This window comes from Alligator sinensis, unplaced genomic scaffold (genome assembly GCF_000455745.1).
Source record: "Alligator sinensis unplaced genomic scaffold, ASM45574v1 scaffold432_1, whole genome shotgun sequence".
Classification (NCBI taxonomy): domain Eukaryota; kingdom Metazoa; phylum Chordata; order Crocodylia; family Alligatoridae; genus Alligator; species Alligator sinensis.
In genome coordinates this window covers 1517446-1529294 of record NW_005841998.1, presented here as the reverse complement: position 1 = coordinate 1529294, position 11849 = coordinate 1517446, and the positions used below count along the sequence as shown (strand labels likewise).

Genomic DNA, 11849 nt, shown 5'->3' with positions numbered 1-11849 from the left:
TTCCTGCTACTGTCTTTCATTTTAAAATATAAATTTCTCATGGCCTAGGAGGACCTGTCTGATGACTAAACGAATTCATGTCAGATGCTAATTCTTAGTGATTACTTCTCCCAGTTGTGAATAGGTGAGGAACACTTGAGTGAATCACTGCCTTATTAAACATTCTTAGCTAAAGTATAAAAATATATCAAAATTACATTTATATAAAATACTACAAAGCATACAGACATAACAATAGGGCAAAGTATAGCTCTACTCTACCTATATGTATAACCCTTTTATTAAACATTCCCAAAAACTTAAATAATTGTATTGATTTTCCAATTAGTCAAAAAAATTAAAGAAAATTAATTTAAGTCAAACGAGGGCAATTTTTTTTTAATTTGGGTATTTTTTTCTATTATTTGCATAGCTCTACTTAGACTAACAAAGGTGTGAGGTCATTAATAGTAAGTTTCCATTGCCTGCAACTGCTGTACTTTGCCCACATGCCCATATTCATTGACCTATTTATTGGTCACTCTAACAATAGCTTCTGTGCCTTCTTCTCTACGTGACCCTCTACTCTTGGTCTAGCTTCCCTAATGACACCTGAAAAGCTCTTACTCTTCCCATATCTACATTCTATAGCAAATTTTGTTGATTTGTATAGACATACTGTTCCCCTTCCTTGAATTCTGAATACTTTGCTTTTTATCCATCTATAAGCTCCTAAGGAGCTTCTTTCTTATGTGTCTGGAAAGTGCCTAGCTTATCACAGGTGCTACCATAAATAAATAATAAAGGTATTGATTTCCATAACAATAGAATGTCATATTGTTGTGGGATCTCACAGATTGCACAGTCAATATATACCTCTTCACGGGGGTTATTTGACCAGTGATTCATATAATCCCAAATATACTAGTCCTGAACTTGGTGTGATGGCAAATATGCCCTCCATGGTAAAGTGAACAGATCCTCCAAATATCTATATAGACCTCTATGCATGCCCAGTATACTATCCTCTTCCCCAGCACTATACAGCTACATCAGTTCTCCTGCATTCAAGGTCTTGCATGGCATATGTTAGAGGACAAGCAATAGCCTTTCAACGTAAGAAAGTGTAATGATGTATCTCTTGTCTGAAGAAAAGGATTTAATTTGTGTTGTTATTGATACTTTACAATCTCTTTGCAGTATTTGTTGCATTATGCCAACTGTTATCTTTTCAATTAAACCAGTAGCAGCATTGACATGGAGTATTGCTTTTATACAGCTGATGGAAAGTGTTTGGCATCTATTGGGCTGGATGATAACCACACCATTGTGCTTTGGGACTGGAAAAAAGGAGAAAAGTTAGCAACAACCAGGTAAGAATATTTCCAAGTACAACCCTGCCTTGTGGTGATAGTTTCCTGCATAATTATCTATAACATATACGATACTATATATAGGAAAGAATACATCTAGTTGAAAACAGGGATAAGTGTTTCACAGAATATAGATAAGAAATGTTAGGACACACAGATTAGAAATGCCTTTAAGCTGTTTCTACCATGATCTCTTTATCCTTTCTGTAAAGATGGCTACACTGAAATGGTTAACAAAAAGCTCATTTAACATGTCACTTCTTTCCATACTTCCATGCCTTGACAATGCCTTAAACTTCTATAATATCAATCAAAGATACTATAATTTCCCTGATAAAATGAGTAGTAATCTAGGTTGGAGATTCCCTCTCAACATACATCTGCTGCTTAATTTCAAAGGAGGGAAGCTAGTTCCTCTAATATAAATAGATATTTAAGGCCTGCTGCTGCTGCCAGGCCACCTGTCTCTGTGCTGTATCAGCTGTTTCTGAGATATTCATTCCCTTCAGTCACCAACATGAAAGCCTAGCTGCTAACCCAGCAGTGGTTAAGAAGCTTTTGTAATTGCTTGAAGGGACCACATATTATTGATGGAATTTGACTGCAGGTTGGTTGCCTGACTGCTTTTTGATAGATTTGTTTTAAGATACGGAATTGCATCTATTTCTTTTGATTTAAATGATTGCGTTTGTAGCAAAGTTCTGACGAACCTTGGGTTTGATGAGTTCTTCAGTCCAGTGGAAATCCAGAGTAACTCTGTTCAGTTCAGTAGAATTAGACTGAGGTAAAGCCAGTGGGAGAGGAGAATCAGTCCCTATATATGCCTCAATTTCACCAAGGACAGGGATTCGTTCTCCAGTACTTTCTGCGCCACTTCAGAGTTTAGTGGCTGTAAACCACAAGTCATAAAAGGAACATAACAGGACCCCCCAGGGCAGGGGGTTGGACTTGATGATCTATTTAGGTCCCTTCTGACCCTAGCTACTATGATACTATGATAACTACAAAAATAGTTTTGCTTCATTGTGAAAAGTATCTTTTTGACAATGGCATATTCAAAGAGAAATAACATTTTTGCTGGAAATACCATTTGTTAGCATTTACCAGATTATAGAGAAGGTATGAGTTAGTGCCAAAAACAGTGTACAGTTTGCACAGTTGTCTATGACATGCTGTAGCATTAAGCAGCATGTTCTTATCTCCTTTTCAGAACAAATGGTGAACAGCTACCTTAGCAACAGTGCTATCTGTTTTATAAAACATGCCGCTCTAATTTGTTTTCCAGTCCTAGTGTCTCAGTTTCTTGACTGAATGGGTTACAGACTGTCAGGGAGGAAATGACTTGCATCTCTCAAAGGAGACTTTTAACTGTTTAAACCAAGGCAGGAGTGTGCCTGAGAGGCTATTCCTTCCCTACCTGGGGATTTGAGGTAATAGGAAATAGTAAAGTATTTTGTTGGTGACTTGATTAATCTACTGTTTACTATTATTGTTTATTTGTAGCAGCTAAAATATGGTGGGAAGTTCACAGAAAACAAAAAGAGATGGTCTCTTCCCTAAAGGGTAGTTGTTGTTGCTGTTGTTTGTATTATGGAGGTATCTTGAGATCAGGATCCTGTTGCACTGTGCACTACAGAACAGAACAAATTTTCTCAGAGATACCAAAGCGAACTCTGAATAGGCTGGTTGGGATCTAAAAGTGTGATGGGCATGTTAACATGGCACTCTGCTTCGGTGAAGTATGCTGATTCTCACCAGGACTAATTACTCAAGACAGGGAGGCACATTTTAACATTGCTACATTAATTCTGGTATCATAGCTAACTCATTCATTGAGAGGTGGCTCAGGTATCTACATGGCACTGCGTTATGCATATGTAGGCATAGTCAAAAACACAATCTGCCTAGAAGAGTCTACTATCTAAATGGTAAAGGATAACAAGTGACAGTCAGTAAAGAAAGAGTAAAGAGAGGTGATGGAGTGAAAGAAAAAAAAGGGTGACACTATGATCATCTGGACATTCAATACGTATAAGCATGCATTTTGTTAGCTTTGTAGGAATTTGCTTGGGATTTTTTAGGTTTATTTACAAATTTTAATCTTCCTGAGGTGTTTGAAGCTCTAGGAAAATACTTCTACATGAATATCTAGTTTTCTTGGACTTTTCTAATGTTCAAATTGTATCCCCTATTTTTTCAACACCCTATTGAGGTAAATAAACTAGGCAGTTTTTACTTTAATATATTTCATAACCTCACAATGTTGCTGTATAGACTTTTTTAAGACTTTACTAAATGAGTACCTATTTTAGGGGCAGGCGTTATTTTTGCCCATGGACCACACAGGCAGTTCTGGGGAGCTGCCGTGGTTGGTCAGCACCCCTTCCCTCCATCCCCCTCAGCTGCAACACCACAGAGCCCACGAGCCACTGCTAACACTGCACAGACTCCGGCCCACCCTGCTTTTCTCGGCAGCCAAGATGGCAGTAGCTCCTTCTGGCTGCCGCTGCCACTGCTCATCCCAGCCCCACAGTACTGGTGTGGACAGCCAATACGGTCCTGACCTGGCCTGCCCCACATACACAGTCCCAACCCAGCCCGCCCCATGCCCACTCTGAACTTGGCCCGGCAAAGCAGACCAGCTGGAACCCACGCGCAGTCCCAACCTGGACTGCCCTGTACCTGCTCCAGACCCACCCACCCACACTGAGCGGTGGCAGCATAGAGGAGCGGCAGGGCAGCCCAGGCATGGGCTCTGGGCATCTGCAGCAAGAAGGGGCCAGCAGTGGGAAGGGGAAGGGACTGCTTTTCTCCTGTGCTGAGCAACAGTACTGAGTGAACTCGGAGACCTGTCAGCCCTGGGGGCCTTCGTCTCCATAAGGGGGTGAAGTTCCTTGGGGTGGAGTTTGACCCAGACAGAGAGCATGGGAAAAGACTGAAGCCAAAGTCAAACAGAGACTGGGACTGTGGCACATGTGCCATCTGTCAATGGGGGTGCGTGACACTCATGAAGGCAGCGTTGCTACCAGTGCTCCTATACACTGCACTGGTCTTTCCTGCCTCAGAACAAGTGAGCTGCAGAATCCAGAGCACAACGTGCATCTTCTTCTGGCGCTCCAGATGGGAGCATATGGTGAGGACCACACCGTACAAAACAAAACAGTTTGGGGGCAGAGGAATGCCAGATGTCCTGCTATTCCTCTGAGCCTAGTACATGAGCCAGATTTGCACACTGGCAACAGGGACAGGATCAAAAACAGCTGTTTTTTAAAGTATTTTGCAGGTCATCTGCTGTGACAATGGCAGGTATACACAATGACCAATTCAAACCCAGGGACCATAAAATCACCGCAGTTTTACAAGATCATGGAACACTTCTAAAACAAATACGAGCTGCACAACAAGGCCCCAGTGACCCTGACAAACCACCATAAGATGTAGGAAGTGGTAAGGACAAGAGACATTAGGTTGACCATGGATCTACTACCCAGTGACATTGTCTTGTATTTGAGTAAATATGGTAATGAGCTACACAGTGCTCCATTCTAGTAGAAGAAAGCATAGCAAGATCTAGTTGTGAGGAGCTGAAGCTGAACACAGTTAGATGAGAAATAAGGATATAATTTTTGTTTACAAGTTAGGTCAATTAACCACTGGAATGATTTACTTAGGGATGCAGTAGGTTTTTGGTCACTTACGGGCTTTAAGTGAAGTCTGGATATTTTTTTTAAGATATGCTAACAAATCATAACAAAATAGGGCTGGAATGGACCTCAGCAGGTCACCTAGTCCAACCTTTTGCTTAAAACAAGATAATTTGTCTAAATCCCAGCCAAGTGTTTGTCTAACCAGCATTTAAGCACTTCCGGTGATGGAAATTTCACATCCTCTCTAAGTAATCTGTTCCAATGCTTAACCCCATTTAGAAAGTTCTTCCTAATATCCAACCTAAATTTCTCTTGTTACAATTTTTCGAATCTTCCCTCCATCTTTTCCCAACTAAATAGTCCCAATTCTTCCCATCATTCCATGTATGCCATGCTTTCTAGACCTCTAATTATTTTGTGTTGCTTTTCTCTGGGCTCTTTCTAATTTGTCCACATCTTAATTGAGGTGTGACACCCAAACCTGGATACAGTACTCCAGGTGAGACCTCATCAGTGGTAAACAGAATAGAACAATCATTTCCTTGACTTTCAGGTGACACTCCTGTTAATACATCCCAATAAACGCTGGGTTTTTTTATTTGTTTTGTAACAATAGCACACTGTTGACCTGCAGTCCTCCATAATCCCCATGTCCTTTTCTGTAGTTCTGTACCTTAGCCAGTTGGGGCATCTTTATGCATGCTCGGGGAGGTGGGGGACGGGAAGGAGGTGGCACTTTAATTAGAGCAGCATTGAGAACTGTTCTAATTAAAGCACCCACAGCATCTCATGTATTCAGCATCCCACACTTCAAAATGGCAGTGGAGGCACTTTGACTAGAACTCATTTGATGACCTTTAATTAAAGCACCCCTGCCGCCATTTTGAAGCACAGGGGTGCTGAATACACAAAACGTGGAGGCTGCTGGAGTGTGAGAATTAGCATGCTCCAGCAGACTCAATTAATCGATTAATCAAGTCTGCTCAAGGCGGTAGGAGAAAATATTATTTGGGGGCATGCCTCCCCAGCAGGTAAGTCCCACCCCCCGGCTAGGGCCCCATTCAACTTACCCCTACTCCTGCCTCTACGGCACTATTCCTCACCACAGAGGCCTCTATCTAGCTTCCGCCCCTTCCCTCCCCCACAGACTGAGCTTCTGGGCTGGGGCACTCATGTACATGCACGCAGGCACTCAGACCCCCACCCCAGCCTCAGATCGACTCCAAGAGGCTCCGAGATCTACTGGTGGATCGAGATCCACTGGTTGGTGACCACTAGTGTATTTGATTATTCCATTCTAAGTACAGCATAAGCTCTTTTCATCATATTAATTTCAGACCATTTCTCCAGTTTGTTATGGCAATTTTGAATCCTAATCTTATCCTTCAAAGCAGGGTCATCCAACTTCTAAGTCCCTGGGGACCATACCAGCAGGGGATGCACACAACATGGGCCACACAAGGCAAAGCACTAGCCACCAGGCTGTGCTCCGTACCGACACCCCTTCCACTGCCCTGTGCACCCACACAGGCACCCCTTCCACTACTGCACTGAGCTCCCCCTCACCTCTGTCCAAGATAGGTGCAATCCATTTTGTATAGTCTGAAGCCCCCCTCCCCACCCCCCGGTCCCCTCCCCCTGCCATGTACAGCCCCAGGCTCACCCTCAGTTCTCTACACAGCATGGTGCACTGCCTCATCCTCTGGGGTAGAGGCAGGAAGCAGCAACCAGAGGAGGGTGGGGAACCAAAAGACTCTGGCCACTGTTGCATGTGGAGCAATGGGGGAGGGGAAGGCTGCTGGAGATCGCAACATAACCCCATGTAACCTATGGGTTGACAGTGGGATAGCCCAGCTCAGTGTCTGCCACCTTACTCAGCTTGGTGTCATCTGCACATTTACAAAACATACGCTCAGTTCTGTCTTCTAAGTCATTATTGAAGATATTAAACAGTACCAAACCATGGGAAAGCCCACTTTATATTTCCTCCCAGCTAAACATTAAGCCATTGATGACTGCTTCTTGAGCATGACAGTCTAACTAGTTATGAGCCTTTCTAGACTGTATTTCCTTTGCTTACTTATGAAAATGTCAAGGGAGCTGATATCGAGAGCCTTAGTAAAGTCAAGGTATGCATGTACATTGCTCTTTCCCCATCCATAAAGCCCATCCCCTTGTCATAGAATACAAATATATGTTATAGGCACAATACAGAAATTATTGGATGAGATTATTTTCCTTGTGTTATGCAGGAGGTTAAACTAGCTGATTTTAGTAGCATACAGAGATTAAGTGACTCATCTGCAGTCACACAGCAGGTCAGGGTCAAAGCCAGGATCAGAACCCATCTCCTGACTGGCCACTCCATAGAAGTTATTGACAGCATCTGATGAAGTAGGTTGTTGCTTTCAAAAGTTCACACTTCTCTGAACCATCTAGTCTCTAAGGACATTTATACATGTGCTCCAGAAGTGGGAGGGGGGCCGCACTTTAACTAGACTGGCTCCGCTAGCCACTCTGATTAAGCGACCGGAGCATCTCATGTATCAGTGCCCCCACGCTTCAAAATGGTGGCAGGGGTGCTTTATCTAAAGCTCATAGAATGAGCTTTAAATAAAGTACCCCTGCCACCATTTTGAAACACTGGGATGCTGCTACACAAGACACAGGAGGCTGCTGGAGCATGGTAATTGCCATATATAGGCAGTATAAGGTGCCACCCCACCTTACCTTCTGCACAGTAGTTGTCAATTCACTCCTCTCAACCAGAAAGTATTTATTTTTAACTTAGTTTTCTAACTATCTGTAACTAAAATCTGTGTATTTTTTATAGAAATGCACAGGTGACTTAGGAGCCTGTCTTATTTTCAGTAAATTTGGCATTTAGAAGCCAAATATCATTAAATTTCAGTGAGATTTAGGGTATGCCCATACAGTGAATTTACCATGTACAACAGTGGCATGCTCACATGCCCTGCACTGCCCCAGACAAGACAGCTGCTTGAACTGGAAGCAGTACAGCAGCAGACCTAATTAGCAGCATTGAGTAACAATTCTAATTACCCTGCCACCATGCTAACTAGCCCACTCATTGCACCACCCAAATATGGCTGCAGGGCTTCCAGTTCAGGAAGCATGAAGCACTGTGGGGCATGTGAGAGTGCCATTGCTGGGCACAGTAGTTTTGCCATGTACTCATAGCTTTAGGTTTCTAAGTACCAAGACTGCAGACAGATGTAACATTTGAAGCCTTTCAGATACCTTGGAAATGTTTCAAAGGGCCAGTTTTGAACTGAGGCACTGTTATGAAACGCTTCACTTCTTGTTCCATCTGTACAAGAGCGGGAGAGTGTTACAGTACTCTCTTCTCCTCGGGAAGGGAGGCAGAACAGTGTGGGGATTGACCGACCAACAGCCTGCCAGACTGTTCAGTCACTGGGCCCTGCTCCTGGGTCTTCAGGGTGCTCCTGGCATTCTGGGTGCTACTGGATCCCAGGGTACAGCTGGATTCCTGCCTGCTCTGGCCCTCAGGGCACTGCTTCAAGACTCAGGACACTTCCAGGTCTCAGGACACTACAGGCATTTGGGGCACTGCTGGGCCCTGAGGCACTCCCAGTATTCAGGGTGCTACCAAGTTCCCTAGCTGCTCTGGCCCTTGGGGCATCACTCCAGTATTCAGGACACTGCTGGGTCCCCATAGGGACCCCCCACTCCTCTCAAGACTCTTGCTCCTCACCTCCACCAAAGAACCTTGCACCCCTACCACTGCTTCACCACCACTGGAGCTGGGGGTCTGGGTCTCCAACCCCCAGTACCCATATTTTCTGACTCCAGCAATGGGCTGCTCAGGAAGAGCAGAGGTGGAACAGCAGGAGACCATCCACTATCAGTGGCTCCACTCCTCCCATCTCTCATCTACTCCCCCACCCTCTGGAGAAAGGGGAAGCAGGGTCACTGTAGCCTCCTGTGGCATGCCCTGGCAGGGACAGCATGTGGCTGGATGCAGCTGTGGTGACACTGAGTCACTCAGTATGGGATGTGCTGTGGCTGAAATGCTATCTTTTTAAAACAATTCCAAGCCTGTTACCCTTGGAAACATTAAAATTGTTAGGTCTCTCTGCTCCCTAAGTCACTTGGAAACTCAGAGCTTCAGCATTGTTGGGCCATAGCCTTATTAATTGTCTTCTCCTTTATGAGCATGAACTAGTTTGCTGTTACAGGATTTTTTAAAGAATAAGGCCTGGGTCACCTGTACAACTTTACATGTTAGGAAAAAGATCATGGAAGAAATTGTTTTGAAAGACTATGTACAGGGTAAAAATCACCCCCTTACATGCTCTCTCTTTCTTTTCCCTCTCCTCACACCCATCTCCTGTTCTCATCCACTGCACTGAATCACATGTAAAACCTAATATGAAGATAGACTATGTGTGAGAGAACTGTATTCATGGCAGGGACCAGAGAGACCAATCCCTAACCTGTTGTATAACCTACTTCAGCATTGTGGCCTCTCTGTGGCCATTATCCCAGTTGCTGGGCTCTTATGGGGTTTAATTCTCACAGTTAACTGTAAGCCTGCAATATTGTCGTTTGTGGCTGGTTTTGTAGTACTGTATAAAATCAATTATTTATTGAAAAGCTATCAGCTACTCTTTACCATGTTTTTTGTTTCTTGCAGGGGCCACAAAGACAAAATATTTGTAGTGAAGTGTAATCCGCATCATGTAGACAAGCTAGTCACTGTTGGGATGAAGCACATCAAATTTTGGCAACAAGCAGGTAATGTATTGAATACTACCTACCTGTAGTACTTATACAGCCTCACTGCATTAGCATTCAAGCATTTGTGTTCTTTCCTATGTGATTGACATCATTATCCTCTGTTGGCAGATGGGGAAAACAAGACAGAGAAAAGTTAAGGGAGAGCTCTCTTTCACTTTGTGCCCAATAGCACTTACCCAGCCCTGAAACTACTGTTTTTGGCACTTGCCCACATCTGGCAATCCTATTTCACATTCATTACGGATACACAAGCAGCCATATGTCTACTTAGCATGCATAGTAGACTGTGCTCTGACTGGGCAAGAACACATATCCATGGGCACTTACATGAGCAAGGTTAAAATCCAAAATTGTAGCCTGTCAAAAACATATGCCTAGTGGGTCTTAGATGCCAGAAGAGGACAATCCTCATGTTTTAACTCTTTAGTTAAGGCACTCACCCAGGAAGGAGGAGACCTGAGATCCAGGCCTTTCCACAACCCAAAAGTAGTTTTAGAACTTACATATCTCCTGCTTTCTAACATAGCACTGTAACTACCATTTTTATATTTGTATGAATTACTGTGGTTGATATTAATGTATTGTTATACTTTTATAATACATCAAGGATTGGGTAATCTGGCAATGGTTGCAAACAGGCAATGATGGTTTGCACTCCAAAGGGGAGGCCTTTTGCAAAGGAATGCTAAGGCCTGGAAGCACTCTATTCAAAGACTGATGTTTCTCACAGTTGGAGAAAATAAGTGATAGACCACAACTATCTCTCTGATAATTGATAACTGAGGATATTGGGTTAGCCTAAAAGGATGTGGGTATTTATTAGACTTAACTGAATAAGGAAACATACCTAACTTGTCAAACGGATATACATGGTGGGCAGGGGAGGAGGGCAGTTATATGCCTAGTTTATACTCCCCAAGAATTGAATGGAAGCAGGTATGCAAGTAAATAGATAAGGACAAGTATTTAAGAGTTACCACGGCAGTAGGCCTTTGTCTAAAAATTCTGGGGGCATTGATACAACTTAGTCCCCCATCTGGCCTAGCTGGACACTGGACAGTGCAAGCTAGCAAGCTGCTGCTAGAAAATTCTAACGGGGATCTGAATTAGAATCTGCATTTTTAGGGGTAAAAAGTAGAGGTAAAAATCAAATCATAGTTCTTTTATGTTAATCTGTTTGTTTAGTTTCCATATCTCTGTCTGTACTTAACATTAGAGTTACTGATTTTTTATGGTTTCGCTTGATTATGTAATAAAATGTTTTGCCATTTCTTATCGTTCGTTTTAAGTGTTATTTCAGAGCATTTGACTATGCAGGCAAGTCTTTTCTGTGGAGGAGAGGTGTCATTTTTAGCACAGGTTGGGTAAAAGGTGTGATTTTTTTATCTGGCATAATCTCTGCTAACAGCTGATGACACATGTGTAAGACAGAAAGAGGTGAGGTACCCAGGGCCAAGGAGTTAGTTCCTGTAAGACATGTCAGCTTATTCCTGGTGGCCAAGCAGTAGGGCTGTGCGAGGCTTTGGACAGAGCTTCAGATCCGGAGAAGCTTCAGATGCTTCAGGGTCTGAAGCAGCACATCCGGGTCGAAGCGCTGACCTCATTCGGCTTCCTGAAGCGTTTCAGAGCTGCCTCGGAGATCTGGTCATAGGGTATAATGGGGAAACAATAAAATATCTATAACTTTGTTGTTATTTGTCCATTTTGGATTAAATTTTCAGGGATAGTAGACTCTGCAGAGAGAACGAAGCCTGCCAAGTTTCAAGAAGATCAGTGCAGGAGTTTTGGGGGAACTACACCCCCCAAATTATAGAAAGCAAAACTCCTGTCATGTCTATGTGTTACAACACAGAGGGGTCAAAACTGCAGGGCTGGTAGCTATTGCTGGCTCCACAAAGCCTGCCAAGTTTCAAGAAGATTGGTGCAGGGGTTTGGGGGGAACTGCCCCTTAAGCTGTGGACAAGGAAAACTCGTGCCATGGGTAACGCTGCATGTGTTAAGGCACAGCGGGGTGACAACTGCAGGGATGGTGGCCCCTCCTGCAGCCACGACACCTGCCAGCTGTGGA

At 43.5% G+C, this 11849-nt stretch overlaps 1 protein-coding gene across 1 annotated transcript in view; it reads left to right on the top strand.

The window, feature by feature from the left end:
• EML6 (echinoderm microtubule associated protein like 6) overlaps nucleotides 1–11849 on the top strand; it is a 316078-nt gene that overhangs the window by 216386 nt on the left and 87843 nt on the right. The window contains exons 16-17 of the mRNA XM_025201579.1: nucleotides 1259–1352; nucleotides 9678–9778. Of these exons, the coding sequence (XP_025057364.1) occupies nucleotides 1259–1352; nucleotides 9678–9778 (195 nt within the window). The remainder of the gene's footprint in view (nucleotides 1–1258; nucleotides 1353–9677; nucleotides 9779–11849) is intronic.